At 42.5% G+C, this 26,471-nt stretch overlaps 1 protein-coding gene and 1 non-coding gene across 5 annotated transcripts in view; one reads left to right on the top strand and one right to left on the bottom strand.

Moving 5' to 3' along the window:
* Window positions 1-26,471, bottom strand: part of Kdm5c (lysine demethylase 5C) — a 39,571-nt gene that overhangs the window by 2,012 nt on the left and 11,088 nt on the right. For 2 of the 4 annotated variants that reach the window (XM_038316063.2, XM_038316064.2), the window contains exons 6-25: window positions 24,118-24,241; window positions 23,856-24,037; window positions 22,355-22,513; window positions 18,864-18,983; window positions 18,582-18,740; window positions 17,566-17,747; window positions 17,312-17,474; window positions 9,230-9,349; window positions 8,928-9,122; window positions 5,426-5,607; window positions 5,223-5,347; window positions 4,927-5,074; window positions 4,139-4,244; window positions 3,196-3,554; window positions 2,481-2,619; window positions 1,855-2,034; window positions 1,565-1,702; window positions 803-1,384; window positions 443-521; window positions 107-306 (exon numbers count right to left, since the gene is read on the bottom strand). In XM_038316063.2, the coding sequence (XP_038171991.1) occupies window positions 107-306; window positions 443-521; window positions 803-1,384; window positions 1,565-1,702; window positions 1,855-2,034; window positions 2,481-2,619; window positions 3,196-3,554; window positions 4,139-4,244; window positions 4,927-5,074; window positions 5,223-5,347; window positions 5,426-5,607; window positions 8,928-9,122; window positions 9,230-9,349; window positions 17,312-17,474; window positions 17,566-17,747; window positions 18,582-18,740; window positions 18,864-18,983; window positions 22,355-22,513; window positions 23,856-24,037; window positions 24,118-24,241 (3,642 nt within the window). The remainder of the gene's footprint in view (window positions 1-106; window positions 307-442; window positions 522-802; window positions 1,385-1,564; window positions 1,703-1,854; window positions 2,035-2,480; window positions 2,620-3,195; window positions 3,555-4,138; window positions 4,245-4,926; window positions 5,075-5,222; window positions 5,348-5,425; window positions 5,608-8,927; window positions 9,123-9,229; window positions 9,350-17,311; window positions 17,475-17,565; window positions 17,748-18,581; window positions 18,741-18,863; window positions 18,984-22,354; window positions 22,514-23,855; window positions 24,038-24,117; window positions 24,242-26,471) is intronic. The other 2 variants (XM_038316065.2, XM_038316066.1) reach the window with 1 other exon arrangement.
* Window positions 9,876-9,979, top strand: LOC119805601. Its single transcript, XR_005283926.1, has one exon. It is a non-coding gene; the product is annotated as a U6 spliceosomal RNA (small nuclear RNA).

Here is a 26,471-nt window from a genome sequence, read left to right as displayed (position 1 = left end):
TGGCCCCCACCCATCCCAAAAGACAAGCACAGGCAAGTAGTCAGGGCTTGAGAGCTCTCTGCCTACTTGGCCTGATCTGGCCATGTCAATGACACCTATTCCTTACCTCCAGAAGTGTGTGGACTCTCTCCAAGTCTGGAGGCTGTCCAGCCTGCAGCAGCTGCCAAATGCTTTGATTCTCATCTAGGGTCACCTCAAGTAGATCCCCCTCCATCATAAGTTCCTCTAGCGGGGCTCGGGTTGCCTCAGGCAGTTCTAACACAGGGCCAGTCAGCTGTGGTAATAGTGAGGATAGCAGTTCCAGATCTGAAAATTGTGGGCATAGGCTGGATTAGAGGCTGTCCTTGATCTTATCCTACACCACTAGAACAGAGCTGAGGACATTGGGGGCCACACTGGTAATAGCCATTCAACACCCCACTCATACTACAGCTAGACCTACCTCTCTTACCTGAGCCCTCCTCTGTGGCTACCTTTTCAGGACTGGTCACACTGTCCCCATTCTCCAACAGCCCCTGGACCTATCAAATATCAAGATCAGGAAAAGGCAGGGGGTAACTGAACTGAAGAGCCAGGCCCTATTCTTCCTTCACCCACACCAAACCTCAGAGACTCTACGTCCTGGAGGAAGGGCAAGCATGGGGCACCAGCAGAGAGCAGGGTCTAGGAGTATGGACAAATATAGGATGGAACAAAAAGGCTGGGCCAAAATGTTAAAACTGGAGCATAGGGACAGAGCTGAAACCTATGTACAAGTTAGGGGACAGAAATTTGAGGCTAAGAGCTGGGCTAAGAAGCTCACCTTCGGCATATTGCCAGCGCCCTCTCCAGCTTCTGAAGAGTAAGCAAGGGATTCCTCAGGCTTGGATTCAGCCTGTAGCCGTTGGCGGAGTTCAGCCAGCCGTCCCAACAGAGCAGTCACTTCCTCAGAGGCCAAAACCTGTCTGGCACGGCCTTGCCAGTTGATGGCTCTCTCTGTGAGACACTGTAGAGCCTCACCCTCAGGCAGCCGTACAGGCAGTCTCTGTAGGGCTACCAGCAGTGCCAGGATGGTTTCCAAGCGTGGGCGCCGTGAGCGCATACAAAGAGGGCACAAGAATTTGGTGTCCCATTCCCACCAGGCCAGCAGTGGGGATGAGGTAAGACTGGGCCTCTGGGAGCCGAGGAGGCGGGGTACTGTCACACACCGCCCATGGAACCAGTCCTGACACAGGTCACACTGCAGAGCTCCCACCCCAGCTGGCACTTGCCCACACACGCAGATAGAGGCTGTAGTGGAGGCTGAGGTCAATGATGCCAGTGGACTTGGCTTGGCTGAGTTGGTGCGACGAAGCTGCAGGATCCCTTCCTTCTCCTTCTGCTCCCCCTCTTTGAAGGCCACGATCTGCCGTGCCCAGGAAAGGGGAAGAACATAAACAACCTGATTCCATTGCTCTCTGGCCTCCTCAACACCCCACTCCCAAAGCAGGAAAACTGAGCTCAGGGAGCAAGTGGTCTGCCCACGGTCACAAGGTTCAGACAATCATCACCAGGCTCTTTCCCCATCTGTATCTAAGCTTCTTACCACAGAGCCTGGGTCCCTGAGGTCCTGCGCAGACAGCCCCAACAGCTCTGTGTCAGATTTGTACAACCCCAGCTCCTTCTCCATCCACCGGCTGCGTTTGGTGCTGTCTGAGCCGGCGTCTGCACACGGGCAGAGCACCTGAGGCAGGCAGACAGAAGCAAATGACCAGGCTTCCCTACCTCCCATATCTTCTCCCCTCCCCCGTGCCCCCTCAAAAACTCTTATTCTCACATAAACTACCTCGAAACAGCCAGTCTAAAGAGAATATAGGTAAACATGTCAGGCCTTACCTCCAATAATGTGTAGCAGGAGTTCTTCTTGAGGAAGGTCTTGGAGGCCTTCTCTCTCCAGGAGTGTGCTGTCAATACCTGCAGTTCTAGCTGTCTCAGTTCCTCCAGCCCCACAGGGAGGTCCCGACCCACAGCTACTAGGCCCTCCAAGTCATCCAAGCAGGGGTAGTGGTCACCATTCTAAGCACAGGCGAGAGAGAAAGGCAAGATGAACTTGCAGTTATCTACTAATTCTCCATGTCTGACCTATGCTAGGAAGATGCTCTGTCCAAGTAGAAACAACTGACACTGTCCTCAGGAATACCCTCTACCATGCATGACACCTGCATCTACTAACTGGCTCGGTCAAAGCAGTAAGTCAGTCTTCAGAGATACTGGGCTAGCTATGCTTTTGTGGTCTTCCTTTCCAGGTACCTGTCCTTTTGTACTCACATGTTCTACCGTCTTCACCCTGACAAGACCCTACTTCCTTCAGGCCAGCCTCAGAAGTCCCTCTCTCATGAACAATTGCCTCCTCACAATATGTGGGGCCTCATTCCTCTCTAGACATGCAAACACAGCACAACCTTGTATGTCATCCCTTCCAGCTACAGGGAAGATCTAGGTGTGGATGGGGAGGTCCTTACTTGGATCTCATCCACATCAGCAATCCACGCCCGAGCCTTAGCAAGAGCCTCCTTGAGAGATTGGATATTGGGAAGGTGAACAGGGATGTTTTCTGCTTCATGGATTATGGCCTCAAGTGTGGCTGGTGGATGCTTCTGCCTAAAAACAACAACAAAAGAAGGGGCGGGGGAGCAGGCCAGTTTGGCACATAGCCTATGGATCAGAGTTCAGTCTGATCAGTAGCTATATACTGCTGGGCTCTTGTTATTCCCTCTTGTTACACTTCTGTGATTTTATGTTGGTAAAAACGGTTGCCAGGCTTCTGCCATAGTCCTTGCACCTATGTTTGATATTCTGTCAGCCTGCCAGAAGCTCACATACTAACCACTTGCGTATCCTGTGGCTGAAGTCACACCCCATGTGTGTGGTACCTTTTTACCTATATACACTTATCCACTTGTTTCCCGTGCTTCTGAGCATGTATACATGCTGGCCTACTGGTAATGGGCTACACACCCACATCTGTTCTCAGCTTTTCCATCAGCCTACCTCTGCCTCTACATATACAGACTTCAAAACAAAAAAAAACGAGACAAGGAACAAAAGAGCAGAGAAACTCAATATACCTACATAGGGGTAGGTGTGATGCCCAAGGCCACCCACAGCCATTCTCTTCAGACTCTCTACTAAATTTTGAAGGTAAAGAATGGCAGGGAAGGGAAGGGCTGGACTTACCTGGCCTCCAGGCAGAGGTGGGCTTTCTCTTCCCAGCGTTCAGCGATGGTCAGCAGCTCCTGAAGCTCTGCCTGGGCCTTATCCACAGCAGGGCTAGGGGCTACACTGGCGCCCGCAACCAACAGTCCCCGCATGATGGCCAGGGTACCCCTTCGGGCAGAGGGAGCCAGCGTGCGTTTTACCTCATCCAGCCACCGCGCCTGTTCCACTTGCCGCTGGAGCTGCTGGGCTTCAGGTACCTCCACCCCCAGTTGCTGCCCTCTCTCCAACAGGGTCTGAAGCAGCCCTGGACTGGAGGGTTGTGAGACCAGGGCCTCACGGGCCTCAGACTGGTAGGCTTCCACCTGTTCCAGAATACCCTACCAAAATAGAGGGTGAAGAACGAATCCTTCAGTTGAGGCCACTTAAGAGGTCCCACTATATAGCCTTGCTCCAGCATCTCCCAACACAACTTTCTGAGAAAAAGTATCTACCATGGACTGAACTCTGGTTCTCTGAACTCTAAAAACAGTAGGTTCCTGTTAACACTTAACTGCTCATTACGATGCCTGGGGGGGGGGTGTATTAAAATGGATATTCATAGGCAATTTTATACATGATTGATCAAAAAATCTGTATTTTTACTTTATCTTTACATGGGATTCTGTTCTCAAAGCACTAACAGATTCTCTACCTTAAGAAATACTATGCTATATAAACCCTCTTGCTCACTCTGGGGTCCCCTGTCCTCTCCATCCTTTTATTTTTATAAACCTTATTCACTGTTTCAGGCCCAACAAACACCCTTATTACTTTTCCTTTTACTTCCTTGAGCAAACCCTCTCTTGACTCAGCATCTTAGACTCACATCCCTGTTCCAAGTCCCAAATCTAAAAACTTGCTCATACTTCCCACTATTTTCTCACACATGCACTCTGTCTTACCTAAGCCCACCTCTCCTCACCTTGACATCCCCAATCTGGTGCATGGCACAAGGCAGGTTGTTCATCTGGCCCAGAAAAGCCCGTAGCTCTGCCAGGGTCATCTGTAGACCAGCCACCCTGTCGGGGCTATGGAGTTTCATGTATGAGATTTCAGATCCAAACCCAGGTCCCTCCTTCCATTTGTGCCAAAACCATTCCTCACCATATCTGCTCTACTTTGATCTTTGTACCTCAATGTTTCCACAATTGACCAGGTTACAGGGAGAGTTTTTAAATCTAAGCATATTCATGGGATGAAGGAATAGAAGGAGAGAGGAAGGAAAACAGCTAGAGGATGAAAGCGCTTATAAACTAACCAATGGTAACAGAAGCCAGACTTTACATCCTCCACGGACCCACATGGAGTCAGAGATAGAACCCAGGGCCTCATATACTAGGTAAGCATTAAGTTACATCACCAGCCCTTACAATCCACCCTCTACTGCAACTTGTTCAAGTTTTCTTGTCTGTGTCCTACTCCAGTCCCTAAACCTCCCACACTCTTCCCTGCCCACAAAATCCCTTAACCTACCTCTCAAATCTTCTAGACACTGATAAAATAAATACTTCTAAGTTTTCTTATTGCTAAGGCTCTCCTTTATGAAAAGCTGCCTGTCTTCCTTGCACTCCTCAGTACCCAGGCCATCTCACACTTGGCAATTTCCTGATAGTGTTCCATGGACTTAAGTCTATTTTGGAACCCACCCACTGTAACAAACTTTTCAGTAGCAGCAAGCTATCTGTGCTGCAACACCTCATACCAACATACCCAGCTTCCTGGCCACTGACCAGTCCCAGAGCCCGAGACACACAAGCCTCTGCCTCACTCAGGCAGTTCTTCAGTCGCTGTAGCAGCTCACTGTTAGGAAACCTTCGTTCACGGGCCTCAGATTCCAGTGCTCTCAGTTCTTCAAGGCCTAGAAGAAGAATGAGAGCAGCAAGGAATACACAGCATATGTAAAGGCAGAAGGAAAAAGTCAGGGATACAGAAGAATAGAGGAATAGAACTTGTCTGTAGAGTCCCTCCAACCCCAGTACCACCACCCTACCCCAGCCATCACTCACTGCGCTTCCGCCCATCTTCCACCTCCAGGGCCACTCGTACTTTGTTAGCCCACGTGTCAAAGGACTCAGCTCGAACTTTCAGTTTATGCAGCATGGCAGGGAGCTCATCCAAGGTGTATCGGTACCTGGAAAAGGACCAGAAAAAGCACATTTTAGCCCAACTTTACACTCTCCTACTTCCTTCAGGTAGACCCTGTACTTACCGAAGGTACTGCCGGCTACTGGAGCACTTGCAGAGATCATTGATGTGAGAAAGGCAGACAAGGCCATCTGGACAGTCATAGCAAGCCAGGGCAGATAGGAAACATGTGGTCTTGCACTTTATGCACTGACGTTCATCATCTGGAAGCAGCTCAAAAGCTTCTCGCTCAGCCTCAGTGATACCCTGGGGGTATACAACCCACACATTATTCAGAACCAGACAGGGTGGCAGAAACCCCCATCTCAGCTATCACAGAGTAACTTAAATCTATGATGATGGTCATGAAGACTAGAAGGCCAAATTTCACATCACATCTGCCCTCTGTCAAGTCCACAATCTCAAAGCAGGTTCAGAAGGATCAGGATTGATCAGATCAATGTGGATTTTAAGACAAAAAAAATGCATAAAGATAGAAAAATCTGGATAAGATTCAGATTAGGAGCTAGGCAACACGACAAATGCTTGTAATTCAGTCTTTAGAAGGCTGAGGCAGAAGGATTACTGTGAACTTGATGCCAGCAAGCTGTAGTTTCACAAAACCAAGGACAAGGGAGATGACTGAGCAGGCAAAGGCATTTGTTATACAAGTCTGGAAATCTGAATTCAATTCCCAGAACCCATGTTTTTAGGTAGAAGGAAAAAATGGACTCCCCAAAAGTTGTCCTCTGACCTCCACAGGCTCACCAATGCCTGTGCACCCACGCGATAATAAAAAAATTAAATATTTAAAACAAAAATAAACAAAAGATTAGACTAACAAAAGGCCTGTAAGTGAGAGAGATAAAGAATATGGACCTAAGCAGCAGAGAGATGGAAGTGTAAGGTTTGTCCTAGGAAAAAATGCTGGCTTTAGTCACTAACATTCACTATGTTCCAGACACGACTGCTTAGTAAATGGAAACACTATGCACCAATAGAACTTACAGAAACACAACTACATGGTTTTTTAATATATAAAAATAAAGCAATCCATGCATAAAATGAAGAAAAGCCAAATATACAAATATACTGAAGTCACTAAAAGACAAAATTATGAGCAAATTTTAGGAATTTTAAGAAGAAATGCTGGCTCCAATAAGTTTTGTCTTACATACCAACTTTAAAATCAAACTGCTGCTAATGTGGCTGTGATCCCCCATTCATCATGAGAAGTTATTTAAATCTTTCTCAATCTGTTTGCTTCTCTTGCCTGCAGTAACTATCATTCTTGTTCAATTGTTCTAAATATTTCAATTAAGGAATTGATATATTATAACACTCTGAATTATGAAATACTCAACAAACATTATTAGCTCTAGTTTTTAGGTAAGAATATTCATCTCATAAGCATATCTCATTTTACTAAAGGACAACAGAGAAAGCCAGCAGCTTGTCAAAGTAAGAATTTGACTACAGATAATTTTGAATCCAAAGCTAGAGAATGTTGGAAGGGTGAAGCCCCTAGATTTCTTCAGATCACAGATATATAGACATACTAAGTCATCTCCATAAAAATATTCAAAAACGCACATCATAGCTAAAAGATCTCAAGATTGGGGGGGGGGGTGGTGGTCCAGAACCCATCTCTGAGTTAAGTGCCAAATATACAAAATTCTGTCCAAATGGGAAGGTAGCCTCTTTCAATCTTGATTTCGTTTCTTTTCATATTGTAGTATAGCATGGGACCATCATTTAATAATAGAGTAAGTCCATGAAAAAGCCAAGCAATTTATTTACTAACAAATGAGAAGCTCCAGGCTTCCAATATTACTATAGCTGAAACTTGTCCTGTATCTAACACTCACACAAAGTTATGAGTATATATCTATGTGTGTATGTTCTAAGACAAGCCTTGCTACTTAGTCTGGGCTGGCCTGAAACTTAGGGTAATCCTCTTCTCCCTGATTGCCAAATGCTGAGATTATAAGCATGCACTACCATAGCCAGCCTGTATATGAACTTTAAACTAAAAAATGCATTATCCCCCAAAACAGCCCCTCAGGATCTCTTAGGACCAGCATTCTTTTGTGATCTTTTCTTTCTTTTGTAATGCTGGTGTGTTCCCCATGCTAGGAAGCACTCTGCCCCTAAGCTATAATACTAAACCTCCTACATCATCTCAAGAGGATCTTCATTATAGCAGTTCCCTAACCCAGCCACTCATCCACACACAACTGACACATGCTTATGGAGAATCTATTGAATAGGATCACTTTCTATTTGACATTATTTTAGTCAAGTTAACGGGACATTAGAAATTGAGAAAATAGCTAAGGGTGCCAGTGAGATGTCTCAGCAGTTAAGAGCACTTGTTGCTGTTGCAGAGAACCTGGGTTCAGTCCCCAGTACCCATATGGCAGCTCACAAATGTAATTTCAGTTCCTGGGGATCTAACACCCCTCTTTTGGCCTCCATGAATACTGCGTACACACAATACACTCAAATATGTGTAGGCAAAATACCCATACAAATAAAAATAAATAGAACTCGTTCCCCCTTTGAGACAGGAGCTTACTATGTAGTCTTGGCTGACCTGGAACTCACTATATAGACCAGGCTGCTCTCAAATTCATAGAAATCTGTCTGCCTCTGGCACTGGAATAAAAGGTGTGCATACACCATTACACTCTACCATAAATTACAACAACAACAACAACAACAACAAATGTTTAAAAAGGAAATTCAAGAAAATAGCTAGGTATGGTGGGGCAGACCTATTAATTTCAGGACTCAGGAGACTGAAGAAGGATCAAAAAATACCATCTCAGTAAGTAAATGAAATAAAATTTCCTAAAAAAAAATTCCATACTTCATTTTCTTTATGCATTAATACTAACATTAGCAGCTACCACACTGAAAAGTAATAATAGATTCTTTTACAAATATCAATTCACTCAAGCTTTACAACTACTATTACAAATACCAGCTTAAGCTGGAAGTGGTGGTCCAAACCTTTTCACTTGGGAGGCAGAGACAGGGATCTCTAGGTTAGATGCCAACCTGGTCTACAGTGTGAGTTCCAGGACAGCCAGGGTTGTTATACAGAGAAAGTCTGTTGTCTTAAAAAACGAACACATTGAAGCTTAGGAATTTATTACCATTTTACAGAGTGGGAAAGTGAGACTATCACTTAATTTTAAGTAATTTGATGAAGTGATCGAAATGATCAGCAACAGGGGTTTCATATGCCTGCCTATTTTAGTGGGTCATTTGTATAAGGGTAATAGCAACTATAACCATAGCCTGCAATTACTCAACAAATACCCATAACTCACAACTCATTCAGCTATCTAAAAAGACAAACAGAATTTCCATTTTTCAGATGAGGAAGTTTACCCTCAGTGAAGCAAACTAACCTGTGTAAGGTTGTCAGGCACTGAAACCCTGAAAATAGAATGTGGCTTTCAAGTCAGGTGTACCTAGCTCTTTTCACTACACTCCAAGAATAAAGGTTACATCTATCCTGGAAGTTACCCTTGTCTTTCCCAACCTTTACCAGGCTGATCAAAAGCACCGCCACTTACCTTTTCTAGTAGAGCCTTTCGTAGACGCCGCTCCTCCTGCACCATAATGAACATCTCTTTATGTACAGCTGCTGCTAGGTTCAGATCCAGCTTCTCGGGGCAGGCAGCCATCTTGCAAATAAGCTCCTCATGAGAAAAGACACAGTATCTTCGCAGCCGGCGGTAATGCTCAATGCACTGGCGTCCAGCAGGCAGCTGTGAACAGGTTCAAAGCTGAATTTGGTCAAGCCTGAAGAAAGCGGTACTTTGGCTTCCCTATAACTTTCTACTTCTCCCTACCAGCCGCCACACTCCAGACTCACCCAGTCAGCAGTGCAAAAGTTGACTGCCTCAGCAAAGTTGTAGCCTTGGTTGAAACCACTGTGGTAAGCACGAGGAAAAGTGATGACAAATTCTCCTGCACACTGGTTTGTTCGAACAACCTAAGGGTTGGGAAAAAAAAAGGCTAAGACCATTGAGATAAATCAAGGCTTTCCAGTTGTCAGCAACCTAACCTAAGAGTGGGATCCTAAAGGAGACAAAGGAAAGCTTCAAGAACAGAGTATAACAACAAAATCCCGGGCATCCGTTGAGTCACAAAAGGTAGGAAATATATGCATCAAATCATTTCAACTTTCCTGTTAATATTTTAATGCAATTATAAGAAGCACTTTCCACTAAGATGACCATGGTTTCACATTAATATTCATTTGTTCTATTACATGGCTTCAGGAGTCAAATGCTTCTATGATATTGATTACAAAACCAGCAGGTGCTGTTATTCTCTTTCCCAGGGCCAACCATGTTCATCTCTTCTGACTTTCGAATATTAACCTTAAACACTCTAAATAATATGGATCTGAGCTGGGCAGTGATGGCGCACACCTTTAATCCCAGCACCAGTACAGTCAGGGCTACAAAGAGAAACGTCTTAAAAAAAAAATAATAATAATATGAACCTGGACTATTGTGCTTGCTCTGGCAGCACATATACTAAAAAATTGGAACGATAGAGATTAGCATAGCCCCTGTGCAAGGATGACATGCAAATTTGGGAAGCGTTTCATAGGTTTTAAAAGGTCATTTAGACATTTAAAAAAAATAGCATTGTCAGCCAGGCATGGTGGTACACACATTTAATTCCTGCCTCAAAAAAAAAAAAAAAAAAAAAAAAAAAAAAAAAAAAAAAAAAAAAAAAAAGGTGCCCACATTAGTGGCTCATAACCAAATATAACTCCAGCTCCAGAGGATAGATAGCACTTTCTCAATTTGCTTAGTTTTGTATACATATAATAACTTGAGCCCTAACTTTCTGGTAGAAGCCCAAACATCTTTTCTACGCATTTTTTGCCTTTCTGTAAGTCTCTCAGCTTTTTTTTTTGGGGGGGGGGGTGCTTTTGGATATGGGGATATTACTACATACATAGCACAGGTTAGCCTTGAACTCAAACTCCTGCTTCAGCCACTCCACTGCTGGGATTATACGTGTGTGTCAACACATCCAGCTTCATGTAGATTTCTAATCTTTTTCATCTGAACCATGTATCTTCCCTAGATCTCATTTCCTAGATCCTATGCTCTTCTCTGCTGATTTATTCCTTTGCTGTGTTTGAACATGGTCAGAAACAGCTTATTTGGAAGAGAGGTGTTTAGTCTCTTACACTTGATTGCATATAAAATTCCAAAATGAAAATCATTTAGAAGGGCTTGCTGTTTAAGACAGTCTTACTACCCTAGCCTGGCTGGCCAAGTATTCGTTATGCAGTCCAGGGTAGCCTTGAACTTGAGGCAATTCTTTTTTTTTTTTAAACTCACTTATTTATTATGTATACAATATTCTGTCTGTGTGTATGACTGCAGGCCAGAAGAGGGCACCAAACCTCATTACAGATGGTTGTGAGCCACCATGTGGTTGCCGGGAATTGAACTCAGGACCTTTGGAAGATCAGGCAATGCTCTTAACCACTGAGCCATCTCTCCAGCCCAGAGGCAATTCTACTTGATTCTCACAACTACTGAGATTACATGTATCACCATGCCCAGCTCATTTGGAACTCTTTCTGAAGTCTTTTAGATTTCAGTGCTCTTAAAAAAAATACTGAATTAAAACTGTTTCTTCTTCAAGATGCTTTACAAATGCTCAGTGTCTGACAAAAATATATCTTGGTGTGGATCTGTCTTATTTGTATATTAGGTAGGCCACTTTGATTCAAGAAACAATCCTTCAAGAAAATTTTCTTTAGGGCTACAGAGATTGATCGGTGGTTACGAGTACTGATTACTTTTCAAGAGGAACCACGTTCAATAACCAACACTCACATGGTGACTAATAAATTTCTGCAACCCCACACCCTCTTTTGGCCTTCACAGGTACCCGTAATGCATATAGTGCACAGATGATATATATGCAGGCAAGGCACCCATTCATATAAACTAAAAATAATCTCATTCTTCAAAATTTCAACAATTTTGGGGCTGGAGAGATGGCTCAGAGGTCTTCCAGAGGTCCTGAGTTCAATTCCCAGCAACCACATGGTAGCTCAAAACCATCTGTAATGAGATCTGGTGCCTTCTTTTGGCCTGCAGGCACAAATACAGACAGAACACTGAATACATAATAAATAAACCTTAAAAAAATTCAACAATTTTATTAATAATTCTACCATTCTGTCTATTCTTTGTAATTTCTATTATTTGAATGTTAAACTTACTATATAGATTCTATAACTTTTCTACCTTTTCTCATTTTTATCTTTCATTCTATTATTTCAACTATTTATTCTTAAAGCAGTAAATCTTGAAACATTCCTTGCTTTTATTATTGCTATAGTTTCCATCAGCAATCACCAGAAATGTTCTATTTAAAAAGAAAATCTAGCTCTGAACACGGTATGCCTCACCCATGCCCCTCTGGAATAAACTCCATGACTACATGGGTAAAGAAGCCATGAGTCTGGCAGACAAATTCTTACTCTTTTATGAAGGACTATGCATTGGGCATTGAATACTGAATGTTCATCTTTAAAGCTTTTGTGAAACTTCTTGTTTAAGGAAACAAATAAACATATAAATAATTTTACAAACCTGGTCCAGATACCCCAGTCCTAAATGACCCAGTCTGTTGTTCTATAATGTCTCTCAACTTATTTTATTTGTTTAATGTTCTTTGTCTTCCACTCATGGGTACACACCCAGGGCAGGAATCACTTTATTGATCTTCAGGGTGGTGACCAGTGGCCTTGCACACAGAAAGAACAATCAAGCAATATCTGTTGAACAATCTATTCCCAGACTTTCTAATTTCATGGATGCAAAAGCCAAATTCCAGAGAAGCAGCAGATAGTAGACCCAGGAAAATAATGCTCCTGATTTCCTCTGAAGCTCATTTTGCTAGTGTTACTTTACTGTTTCCTAGATGGTGGTTTAAACAAAGGACCTCTATCCGGATGTGGAGTTAACATGCCTACAATCCCAGCATCTGGAAGGCTGAGGTAGGAGAATCATTGAGGCCACTCTGAGCTACCTGACAAATTTAAGGACAGCCTGGGCTACTACGCTATCTCAACAACAAAACAAACAAGAAGCAGTTACTCTATTCTACAGCTATTAAAAAGGAGTAACATGGTTCTTTTCTTCCACCATGTAGGCTCTGGGAATCAAACTCAGCTCTCTAGGCCGGGTAGTTAAGACCCACTGAGACATCTCACAGGCCTGAAAATGAGAAAGATGAATAAATAACAACAACAAAAATTTAAACTCAGAGTGAAGTGAAAATTATTGAGCCATAAAGAGAATGAACTTCAGATACATGCTGCAACATGGATGAACCTTGAAAACACATTGAGAAAAGCTTCCCATGAAATACCAAGTGAAGTATTCTGCTTGTATGAACTAACAAGAAAGGCAAATATAGAACAAGAAAATACAATGAATGGATGCCTAGTCCCTATAGGCTAGAATGGAGAGTGACTGTAAATGAGTATAAGGGGTTTTTCTGGGGTGGCAAAATGTTTTAAAATTGGATTGCAGTGACGACAGCAAATCTCTGTAGGGACATCCAGATTATATAATTAAAATGGGTGAATTTTACAGAATGTAAACCATATTGCAATAAAGCTGATTTGAAGAAAGACAATGGCAGTTATAAAACCATACTAGAACAGCACTGTCCAAGAGAAATATACCAGGCTCAAAGGTGCTTAGAAAAAAATTGTTCTTCCTTTTCTGGTACTAAGTACTGACTGGATCCAGGGCCTTGCTAGACAAAGTTCTACCAAGATGTAGGCCTTGAACTTAGGATCCTTCTGACTAAGCTTGTCAAGCAGCTCAGATTATAGGGACATAATTTCAGGTAAAGCCTGGTCACTTGTAAAATTTTTAGTAGCTATATTAGAAAAGTAAAAAACAAAACCAGTAAAATAACTTTAATTTTGTTATGTGACAAACCTAGAATGTTGTCATTGCAGTGTGTAGGTGTTATATAAAAGTATTCGTGAAATACTTTACATTTTTTGTTTAATCCTAAGTCTCAATTTCAACATTCATTTTATACTTGGTATATTTCATCTGGGACTAGACATATTTGAAATGCTCAGTGGCCACAGGTGACTAATGGCTATCAAATTGGACAGTACAGTTCTAGATCATACATACAAGAATTATAAAATTCAGTTTACTGCTTTATCAAACTTTACATAAAAAAGTAACATGGACATATAGCAAATGTTTAGGATATAGGGATTAGGAAATGACCTATTTTCCATTTTTTGGAAAGGAGGTATGCTTCCTTAAAAGAAATGGCATTTCCCAAAGGGAGCACAGTGAAGGGGGGAGGTATATGCAATACACACAACATGACATGACACCACAAAGACCTAAACATAGCTTACTTACTAAACTGTAGCCTGGCAAGTAGGAACATGAAGCTCACAGGTAATTTGGACTGGAACGTATACTGACAATCCAAAGAGCCTAGAGATACTGAGAACTATTCAGTCTAGAAGAAGGGCAGGATGGTCAGAGACAGCAGTGAAGCAACAGCTGGTCAGAGACGCTGGTAAACCATGAGCAGGAAAAATACTGTGGAGGTTGAAATAATGTGCATAAGCCGGGCAGTGGTGGCACACGCCTTTAATCCCAGCACTCAGGAGGCAGAGGCAGGAGGATCTCTGTGAGTTCAAGGCCAGCCTGGGCTACAAGAGCTAGTTCCAGGACAGGCACTAAAACTACAGAGAAACCCTGTCTCAAAAAACCAAAGGAAAAAAAGAAAAAAAAAATGTGCATGTTTGAATGTCTGTGATAATGTTTTAAAAAGAGGTTAAAAGGGGTCAGCTCTGACTCCTGTCCCACTCTGTATCTTAGTTGCCCTAATCCTTAAGCGAATTCTCTTTTACTCTATAGCTTTCCTGTATATTTTAGACAAAGAATATGCTATGAATGAGGAAGAAAAAGTCTGAGGAAAGGTTAGACACAATACCTACTTGTGAATCAGCAGAAATGAAGGGCCCACAATCATTTTGTTTGGTGGTGTGGTATTTCATGTATACCATAAACCCAAACTTTAAACTATATCCCCAGTCCTTCTTTACCACTTACGAGTCCCGGAATCTTTAAGTAGGGTCAGGTAAAGAAGAAAAAGGAGAGCCCCAAGTAGAAGAATAATATCTGTACTACTGTAGGATGCCCTTTTTCATGTCTAGTTCCCTAGAAATTCCGATTCTTGGTTAAAAGCTATAAAATATCATTCAAACATACATGAAAATAAGGTAAGGAAATTCATGTGAGAAAGCTCTTCTCTACAAATGTCCTAAGATACCATCAAGAAGATGGTCGGGCAGCGGTGGCGCATGCCTTTAATCCCAGCACTCGGGAGGCAGAGGCAGGCGGATCTCTGTGAGTTTGAGGCCAACCTGGTCTACAAGAGCAAGTTCCAGGACAGGCACTAAAACTACAGAAAAATCTTGTCTTGAAAACCAAAAAGACATGCTTGAGGTTTTCCAATTATCTACCACATCCTACTATAGCTACCACAAATACCTATCACATTAATTTGAGATTTACCAACTACCTACCACAGAGCAGGTAGAAAAGAATAGGAGGAATAGTAGAACAGAGTCCAAGCAAAGTGGCACATCTCTATAATCCCTGCACCCGGGAGGTAGGAGTATTAGGCACTGAAGGTTATCTTGTGCTACATGAGTTTGTCTGAAATAAAAATTAGTAATACACCAGCACTTGGGAGGAAAAAGCAGGCATATCTCTGAGTTCGAGGCCAGCCTGGTCTACAGCTCAAATTCCAGGACAGCCAGAGCTACACAGAAAAACTATTACGTCTTGGAGGGGGGAGGGGGAAATAATAACAGAGTTAAAGTAAAGATAGAGGATACACTAATTCTTTAAGATCTACACCAGGGGGCTGGAGAGATGGATCAATGGTTAAGAGCACTAGCTGCTCTTCCAGACAGAGGTCCTGAGTTCAATTCCCAGCAACCACATGGTGACTCACAACCATCTGTAGTAAGATCTGGTACCCTCTTCTGGCCTGCAGGCATATATGCAGACAGAACACTATAAACATAATTGTAGGCCCATATTTCATACGAGATATTTGCAGCAAGGTTCTCTGGCCATGCTTAGCTTCCAAGGGCAACTGCTATCCTGCTATCCTGCCAGACACCCGTAGCCACCTAACAAAAGACTCAGGTTGGACTGCTCCTTCTCTTTGTTATTATGTAGATCGCCTGGGAAGAGGTGTTGATTCCAAGCTGGTGACTAAGTTACAGGTGAGAGGGGTACTCCTGAGTCCCCGGAAAAAGAATATTAATGAGTTTCCACCTTGGTTTACCTGGGGGTAATAAAACGTTTAAGGAATAAATGAGGGTAGATCCTCAGGAATGCTGTGGGAACTGTCTCATTATTTCCTGTGCCTCCATATCGGTCCAGTTAGGGAAAAGTAGTTTTTATGTTGGGGCTTCAGACCCCGACACATAATAAATAAATTAAAAACAATCTACATCAAAGGTCAGGCAGTGGTGGCATACAACTTTAATCTCAGTACTTGAGAGGCAGAGGCCTGTGGAGCTCAGTGAGTTTGAGGTCAGTCTGGTCTACAAAGCATGTTCCAGGACAGCCAGGACTGTCAGTCAGAGAAATCCTGTCTCAAAAAAACAAAACAAAACAAACAAAAATCTACACCAAAAAACAAAACAAAACAAAACAAACAAAAATCTACACCAAAAACAATGACTGAGGCTACTAAATGCTAAAAATTCCTACGATATAAAATAGGTCTTAGCCAGTTTATTTACCCAGCAGAAAGTTTTACAGGATCAGAGAAAGAGGACCGACCCAGGACCCTAGGTTCAACTTATAACCTTTCAATAAGTAAAAAACATAACTATTACCCCAGGTTATCAGTATAAAAATTAACAGACAAGCTGAGTGTGATGGCGCATTCTTTAATCCCAGTACTCAGGAGGCAGAGGCAGGCAGATCTCTCTGAGTTCAAGGACCGCCTAGTCTACACAGCAGCTCTAGCTAGCCAAGGCTACATAGTAAGCTCCTAGCCAAGGCTACATAGTAAGTTCCTGCCTCAAAAAAAAAAATTAAAAAAAAATTATGGACAGGCATGACAGCACGCACCTTTAATTACAGCACTCAGGAGGCAAAGGTAGGTAGATCTCTGAATTCAAGGGCAACCAGACCTACATAAAGACCATCTCCAAATTCCCCAAAACAATTAATTAAAAATAATTTATGCACATACATTCAGTTAACTGTCCTGACATTTAATACCTTCTTTCATAAAAACATGACCTCCAATCTGTTGGTAGTATTTGACAATCCAGAATAAGAATCCCATTTTCCAGTATTCTTTTTTTCCTCTTTCTTTCTTCTTTCCTTCCTTCATTTCTTGTTTTGGAAAGATGGCTCAGTGGGTAAGAGTACTTGCTGTTGTTGCAGAAGATCCGAGTTTGGTTCCTAACACTCACATAGTGGTTCATAACTACCTACAGCTCCTGTTATAGGGGATTTAACACCCTTTCTTTGGACTCCACAGGCAATGCATGCATGTGGTGCATATACAGATACGCAGGCACACACATACACACATAAAACAAAATTAAAAAGAAAAGCAACACTTTCTAGTTCTGTCCTTCTTCCACTTCCCTTTTCCACTAACTGGAACCTAGATATGATGAGGCATCCCTAAGGTACTTCCCTCAAACACATAGCCCAGAGAACTCTATCATATTGTATATTTAACCAACCATGACCATGGACTTCAGAGCAATTAGACCTACAGCCCCATCAAGGCAGAACAGGAATAAGAAAAGGCAGTGATACTACCACAAAAGTCACCAGTATATCATTCCTATCCCTTGCTTACATTCCTGGGTACTCACCGGCACACCATGGGACATGAGGGTGTTAGGATTCATGAGGGTGACAAGTTGGTGAAGGAGATCAGGCTGGCTATCAAAAAGCTCAGGTGTCAGCTTCTTCATCACTTCTTCTAAGTGTTCTGCTGCAAGTGATGGGACCCCATACCAGGTTTTTGGCTCACCCCTGCTCAAGTTAAAGGGGATACAGAATGGTCATATACATGGTTATGTAGAGAGCCCTGACTGCCTCCCCAGCTCATCATGGCCCCACTTACCAGTGGAGGTAGTTAATGGAGTAACTCCAGTGATCCTCAATATGCCAGCAAAAGGCTGAGAAGACCATGCCTACATAGAGCCATGGTACCTTCATGCCAGATATATCTGCATTGATGTGGCACAATACAGACTGCTCCAATACAGGCATCACGTTCAGGTTCCAACCACTCTTAGCATACTCCTGTCAGATCAAGTATTTGTACAGAAAGATGAGGATTATGCTATGGAACTTTGTTTTCCCCTCCAGTACTGAGGATTAAACCTTGGGCCTCACAAAGTCAAGGCAAATGTTCGGCCACTATATCCTGAGTCTTTTTTACTTCTGATTTTGAGATAGGGTTTTACTAAACTGCCCCGGTAGGCCTTGAGTTTGTAATCCTCTTCCCTTAATCTCCTGAGTAGCTGGGATTATACGCCTAAATTACCAAACCCAGAATTTTTTTTTGTTTTATTTACTGTGTGTGTGTGTGTGTGTGTGTGTGTGTGTAGTGTATTGTGAGTGTATGTTTTTGTAGGTGCACATGTGTGAACACACACGTGGAGGTCAGAGGTCAGTATCAGGTATCTTCGTCTATTACTCTTCATGTTAATTTTTGAGACAGGGTTTCTCACTGATTCCAGAGGCTACCACTTGGCTAAACTGGTTATGCTGATCTCCCTGTCTCTGGCCACTGTTACTCAGCACTAGAGTTCCAGAGGCAAGCTGGCACATCTATAATTACTACCACAAAAGTCATCAGTATATCATTCCTATCCCTTGCTTCCATTCCTGGGTACTCACTGGCACACCATGGGACATGAGGATGTTAGGATTCATGAGGGTGACAAAGCATCTCATACATGCACATTTCAGATACTACCTAGGCTGTGTTCTTTATATATAGCACTTCATCTAATCTCAAAGCAACTACTTAAGGCAGGTATAATTATCCCTGAAAGAGACAGGTCTTTCAGAAACTAAATGACTTGGCCAAGCTCACACAGCTGACATATACAACCATAATAACCCACTCACCTCTTCTTCTGGAGTTAGATGCCGCTTACTGTCACTGACAGGGAAACCGCTGCCAAATTCTTTGGAATGGATGTCAGCCCCATACTCAACAGTCACATCTTCCTCAATGCTATTCACCAGCCGCCAGAACTCTTTCTCTACAAGTTCTGTGGGTACCATCTGGGGGAACAAAGATAGTAGATGATCAGAGCCCATTTTATCCTGTCACATTAACTTAGGGGAGGTACAATACCAATGCCCATGAAAATAGCCTCAGCACTACCCCAGCCCTCCATCACCTACATGTACAGGCATGTTGAAGTAGTCAGCTTTAAAGGAGTCAGCCATCTCCCCAAAGCTCTGCAGAGTATATTCCCGGGTAGCCTGCTCAAAGCCAAAGGCTTCAGGGGGCCGCTTACACTCCTAAAACCCAAGGGAGACAGAAAAAGTTATAAAAATAGAGGCGAAGACAGAATCATCTAAAGTGAACTGGAAACATGGGATAGGAGCAGGGAGGGAGACCAGCCCTAGGTATGCCTTCAAGTCTCCTGAGAAAAGCCTTCCTTTACAGTGCTACCTTTTCCTTCTTACCATCTCAACTTATCAAATCTACTCATGTCACACTGCATTTCAGTCACACTTCTGCTCCCTGTTAGGGTTTGGGTATGAAGGGTCCTCCCCAAAAAGTTCAATCATGCATTAAAGAATTGCTCCCAAGATGGTGGTGCTACTTTGGAGAGCTCTACAGACTTTAAGAGAAGTAGGTCAGGAGTTTTGTTCTTGGAGGCAGTATCTTTGCCCAGCCCAACACAGTCTTTCTCTCTGCTTTCTAGCTCTCCTAATGTTAGCTGTACCCTAAACACTTCCCCACCACATAGTGTTCCCAACCACCTGCAACTCCAGTTCCAGAGGATTCACAATCCTCTTCTGACCTCTGTGGGCACCAGGCATGCACACGGTGCAAGGTACACACAGGCAAAACACTCATACATATAAAATAAAGATAACTAAATAAATAGTAAATTGTTTCTCTTAGGTACTGGAAAGTGACTAACATACAGAGTTCATTCTCCATGGGAATGTCTTCTAATAGTACTTTTTTTTGGTGGGGGTGCTAGGGTTTGAACTCAGAGCCTTATATATGTTAATCAGAAACTCTACCACTGAGCTATACTCTTAGCCCCTTTCCTCCTTATTTTTACTGACTTCAAAATACAACTTTTAGAACACTTGCCCAGAATATGAAACTCTTGGTTGGATCACTTCTCAAGACTGAAACAAACAACCAAACTCCAAATCAAGTACAGTCATATAAGCCTATAATCCTAACTACTCAGACCCTGAGGCAAAAGGATCGATCACTTGAGGCCCACAAACCCAAAATTAGTCTGAAAAATATAGCAAGATACGTGTTAAGAAAATCTTGTCTCCAACAAACAAAAGCCAACTTGAAGGTACTCTGGCTCACATCTTAATTTTAGCACTTGGAAAACCCAAGACAAAGGCATTGTGACCTGGGCTACTTAACTGATTTTGAGAAACCAAGTGCTTACAGCAATCAGGAAACACAAACAGGTGTATCTAAGTTAGATGCCATCCAGGTGTATATGATTTTTACAAACCAGCCTGGACTACACAAGACACTATCTCAAAAAACCAGAACAATAAAAAAGTTGCTGGGTGTGGTAGTATATGCTTTTGATCCCAGCACATGGGAGGCAGAAGCAGGAAGATTTCTATGAGGACTGCCTGGTCTACATAGAGAGATCCTGTCTCAAACAAACAAATAAAACAAGAAAAGGACTAAGGAAGGGAGGGAGTGGGAACTTGGATTGGTATGTATAATGAAAAAAGATTGTTTTCTTTTTTTTTTCCCTAAAATAAATAGAGGGGGCTGGAGAGATGGCTCAGTGGTTAAGAGCACTGACTGCTCTTCCAGAGATCCTGAGTTTAATTCCCAGACACAGCCACCTATAATGAGATCTGGTGCCCTCTTCTGGTGTGCGGGCATACATGGAAGGAATGCTGTCTACATAATAAATAAATAAAAATAAATACAAGGAAAGAACGAACAGAACTGTGGGAGATTACTTTCCTAGTGTGCACAGAACCTAATTTTGATCCCCAGTAACACAACCACTATACCCCCCCCCCCCCGCAAAAAGAGAAAACACAGAAACTCAGTGTCAGTCTCCTAGCCTGTAAACAGTCCTCCCTCATCACTACAGTTCATGATCTTCTCCTAGGACTTTACTATCTAAAGTAAACCATGAGCTCTAACTTCTACATGCTCTTCTGTCGCTGTATTACCTCTCCAATAAAATGTGACTTGATGTAGATTGCTCAGGGAAACTTTTCCTTAATGCCTAGGCTGGAACTAGTACAGTAATCTAGTCCTTTTTCACCCTTTGTATGTATGCATGTGCACACCTGTCTTGTCTAGAATATGGCAGGACCACCAATGTATGACCTCCAGAAACCCAGAGGGAAATATAGATGAGTATGGAGAATATGGATGAAGGTAGGCAAGACATGAATGAATCTGTCAGATATCCTGGATACTTAACCCTCACTGCTGCTCTGTCTCTTCCTTACTACACTACACTTACCAGCCCTAGGCACTTTCTCTCCTGAATATCTCTGTTCCTACAAAATCCTGTTTCCCTATCTGAAATACCAATGAACCTCTTCTACAACCAAATCTAAGTACCCTAACAGGAGGAAAGTAAGTAATCATTATACTCATTTGATGAAAACTTTGTATTCTTTACTACAGAAAGGGAATGAGGTATAAAAGTCTTTATAAAGTATGGAACAAGACTTTAAGTGTCTTAAAGGTAATTATATATATGATGGAGAAAAGAAAATACTTGAGAATCAAAAGGACATTGATTTTATTTTATTTTATTTTCTAGCCAGGACTGATAGTGAAAGCCCACAATTCCAGTTAACTTGGGAGGCTGAAGGAGTACTACAAGTTTAAGGCCTGCCTGGGCCACAAAGTGAGTTCAAAACAAAAATTAAATAATAGGACACAGGCTAAAGATAGAGCGCAGTGGTAGAAAGTACTTCCTTAGCACGCTCAAAGCCCTAGCTTTGAGCTATATGGTCTATCTACAGATAGTTAATTCTGTCATTTAATGCTCATTCTTGAGATCTTCCATAATCACTACTCTTAATTTTCCTTGATCTGGGCATGGTAGCTCATACCCATAATCCCAGGTTCTGGAAGACTGAGGAAGAAGAATTGATCTGAGTCTGAGGCCAGTCTGTGCTATAGAGTGAGATACTATGTCAACAAAATGACAAACCAAACAAGCAAACAAAAAGCCACCTTTCCTATGTATTTATTATGTATATATAGTGTTCTGCCTGCATGTGTGCCTAGACGCCAGAAGAGGGCACCAGATCTCATTCTAGATGTTTATGAGCTACCATGTGGTTGCTGGGAATTGAACTCAGGACCTCTGGAAGAGCAGGCAGTGCTCTTAACCTCTGAGCCATCTCTCCAGCACCAACTCAGGGTTTCTAATATGTTTTAACATCTGCTTAAATGTTAAGACACATAGTTCATCATCACAGTCCATCTAATCATAACACCCCATAAGTAGTCTGGTAACTCCCACAGGACAAGAGTATAAATTATATTTTCTCTTCTTCTTTCTCACAAAGCTCTGCAAAGCCTCATCTCACTCTAAAGTTCCAAAACATAATACTATAGGCTAAGGTAGGAGCCTCCCCTTAGATTACACATAGGAAAACAAGGTATCTCATGTGGACTCGGGAGGCCTTACCGCCATGACACATTTTGGACACCTCCAGACACCTTTCGGGATCTCAGGCAAAGGAGGCAGCAGGCAAAAGATGTGGTAATTGTCATCACAACCATCACACAGCAGAAGTTTGTCATCTTCATCTCCTCGGGAACACATTCGGCATACGTATGACTCAATCTGCCAGAGAGAAGCAACAAGTTATATCAATATAGGCCCTGCCCAGCCTTCAAACAAAGGCCCCTCCAGATAATATCCTATTCCAGAGAGTTCTCCATTGGAAGTCAGAGGTGTTTGCTGGCTTGATTGTTCATGGCCCTATACAAGGTCTGGAGTTCAGCTGCATGCATGCACTATTTCCTCCAAACAAGAAGAGATGAGAAAGCAGTCTTTTTCTTTTTTTCTTTTTCTTTTCTTTTAGGTTTTTCTAGACAGGGTTTCTCTGTGTAGCCTTGGCTATCCTACAACTAGCTCTGTAGACCAGGCTGACCTTGAATTCAGAGATCTGCCTGCCTCTGCCTCCTACAATTAAAGGCTCATGTCACCACTGCCCTGCGAGAGAAGTCTTATTAGTCTTCAATCTTCTCATTTTATTCATTCAATAAGCATTGCATTCTATGGCACAGAGATGTGGAAGAGCTGGTATCTGCCTTCAAAGGGCACACAGTACTAGAATGTTCATAAAAACTGAAAACTGCCATAGTAGCCAGTAAGAAATACTATGGGAACATAGAGAAGGAAATAGCACTCATATTATTTAGAGGTGAGGGAGGACTTCCAGGAGGGAATACTTCATTCTGAAGGGGACAGTTTTTTTTTTTTTAAAGATTTATTTAGTATGTATACAGTGTTCCGTCTGCATGTATGCCTAATCCCCAGAAGAAGGCATCAGATCTCATTATAGATGGCTGCAAGAATTGAACTCAGAACCCCTGCCAGTGCTCTTAACCTTTGAATCCTCTCTCCAGCCCCCCTGAAGGGGACATTTGAAGCTAACTGAAACTTGAAAGGAAACTAGTGTTTGGCAACTGAAGCAGAGCACAAAGAGAAATTCCTTGAGGCAGAAGGAACCATATGTGCAAGGAATGCAGGATTACAAAAGAAATAAAGGCTCATCTCTTGAATAAAAAAAAAAATGAATATACCTACAAGTAGTTCAGAACAGCTACAGCAGAGAAGTGAGGTAGGCAGTGCTGGGCAATGAGGTTAGAGGTCAACAGGGACTGGACCATGCATGATAATGAAAATAATGAAGATTTTAGCTCTTATCCTGAAGCACTGGACAATAAGAGTCATCTCTGGACCCCTCTAGCACTTTATGTGGACAGTAGCTGTGTACTCTTTCTTGTTCTTTGTTCCAAATTATCTGGCCTTGTTTTCCCCAAATAAGTAAGCTACCTGCAGACAGGGTTCTCTAGACCCACTTTTCTACTTAATGCAACCTAGTCCAGTGCCACGCTGGAGAAATGCTCACTGAAGGGATGAGAAGCAGAGCTCTAGGAAGTCAGGGCTGGGTCCTTACAAACTGGGCATTGCTGTGGTTCCTTCGCAGCCTCATGGTCATCTTGGTGCAGGGCTCAGGACTATGACTCAGTTCCTCCTTGCCTTCTAGGAAGGTCTTGGGTGAGGCTGATTCCATCTTCACATCCCCACCTAATTCTTCCTTTACCACCACAGTGGGGGGACACTCAAGTCCTTCCTTATCTGTAGAGAGAAAAGTGGTTCCAAATTTAAATCTGAGACATTAACAGTCCTGAAATCATCCCTAGTATCTTAGGCCTTACCTTTTTTCCGAAGAGTCTTATCCTTGGCCATAAGACCCAGCCCCATCATCTTTGGACCTGCTCCATATATCTGTAGCTTCTTTAGTTCTGGATTTTTCTCAATGTCTTCCTCTGTGGGTTCCGGCTACAAAGAAAGCAGGAAACGAAATGAATCAAGAATACTATCTGGAACAGGCTGCCCAACACTAAAAGAAAAGTTCAGACTATATCTATAGTCTATATATCTGTATCAACACACACACACACACACACACACACAGTTTGTGCCAAGAACTCATGCACAGATGGGCCACAGCAAGAATTCCAAGTTACTCTTTGAAGACTAGGGATAAGTCCTAAGTTAGTTTGTTTGTTTTGCTTTATTGGTTTTTCAAGACAAGGTTTCTCTGTGCAACAGTCCTGGCTATCCTGGAACTCACTATGTAGACCAGGCTGGCCTCAAACTCACAGAAATCCATCTACCTCTGCCTCCTAAGTGTTGGGATTAAAAGCGTGCACCACTGTCTGGCTCTAAGTCTTATTTTTAAAGGGTTAACAAGATGACTCAGAAGGTTAAGGCACTTACTTGCCATCAAGCCTGATAATGTGAGTTGAACCTCTGGGAGCCAGGTGGTAGAAGGAAAAAACCAACTCTAGTAAATTGCCCTCTAGTATATGTTTGCCAAAGCAGGAATATACAGATATGTACACACACAAACATACACACCCCCCAAATCTAATAATAATAATGATGATGATGATGATGAAATAAAATTAGGGATTTATGAGGTCCCATCTCTAGCTGAGGAGTTATTAGTAGTTGACAGTTGCCAAGGAAAAGAGAGAGGCAACTGGTAGGTTCTTCATGGATGACCACACACCCATGTACAAATGAGCAACACAAATTTTACAGAACTCAAGCCGGGCGGTGGTGGCGCAAGCATTTACTCCCAGCACTTGGGAGGCAGAGGCAGGCAGATCTCTGTGAGTTCGAGGCCAGCCTGGTCTATAAGAGCTAGTTCCAGGACAGGCTCTAAAGCTGCAGAAACCCTGTCTCGAAAAATCAAAAGAAAAACATTTTAAGAACTCAGAAGATCAAAAAACATAATTAATTAATTAAAAAGTATAAAAGGAAGATATGAAGTTAGGAGATATGATAAGTATCCTAGAGGAAGTGGGAGGGTTGAGAGGTGTATATGATCAAGATATACTGTATATATATATATATATATAAAATTTTCAAATAAATAAATATAAAAATTTCAGGAGCTAGAGAGATGGCTGATTAGTTAACAGCACCCATGCAGGCAGCTCACAATCACCTGTAACTCCAGCTCCAAAGAATCAGACTCTTCCTTCTGGCCTCTGTGGGCAATTACACTCACATGTTCATATGCCTCCACGAAAACACATGTGCATACACATAATTAAAAAACAAATCTAGGGGCTGGAGAGATGACTCAGTGGTGAAGAGCACTGGCTGCTCCTCCAGAGAACTCAAGTTCAATCCTCAGCATCCAAATGGCAGCTAACAATCCATCTACAACCCCAGTTCCAGGGAATCTAACACCCTCTTCTGGAATCCACGGGTACCAGGCACACACATGGTGCATATACACACGTGCAACTAAACACCCATACACATAAAATGTTTTAAAACTCTAAAAAGAAAAAAAGGGTTTTAAAACTTTAAAAGAAAACCGAAAAGGAATTAAAGGCAGACTCTCAGTGTTGCCAACTTTAAAATAAAAATTAATTTCTACCTCATAACTTAAGGATAACATATTTAAAGAAGCAGAGTGGTACTCCAACCACTTTTCTCAAATAGTTATTCAAAGAAGCTATTCATCCCTTATCAAGGAAGCTTCTCTTTACAGCAAATGAAAACCATCTCAGAAAACCACAACTGGACATAATGAAAAAAGGTCAATGGACTGTGGGGAGCCCAGCCCCAGTGGATAAATCTACATCACAGCTCAGGGAATATTGTGAAGGAGGGATGGAAAGATTCTAAGAGCCAGAACAACAGGAAATCTGCTGTGAAAGTCTCTCCTAAAAATGGCTGCATAAGCCAGGTGTGGTAGTGCACGCCTTTAATCCCAGCACTTGGGAGGCAGAGGCAGGCAGATCTCTGTGAGTACAGGCCAGCAAGGCCTACAGAGTGAGTTCTAGGACAGCCAGGACTACATAGAGAAACCCTGTCTCAAAAAACAAAGCAAAAAAGACTGGTTAAGACCAGAATGATAATATCAATGAACATGTTAACATGGGGGGGAGGGTTGTCTCATGGTGAACCACTCCTAGACAAAGAACTATGTTAAACCCAAATCCGTGGGTCCCCATGAAAGCCAACAAAGGAGACCAAGTCTCATGTA

The sequence above is a fragment of the Arvicola amphibius genome, chromosome X (genome assembly GCF_903992535.2).
Source record: "Arvicola amphibius chromosome X, mArvAmp1.2, whole genome shotgun sequence".
Classification (NCBI taxonomy): domain Eukaryota; kingdom Metazoa; phylum Chordata; class Mammalia; order Rodentia; family Cricetidae; genus Arvicola; species Arvicola amphibius.
The sequence above is the reverse complement of the archived record's forward strand: the minus strand, read 5'-3'. Positions and strand labels throughout refer to the sequence as shown.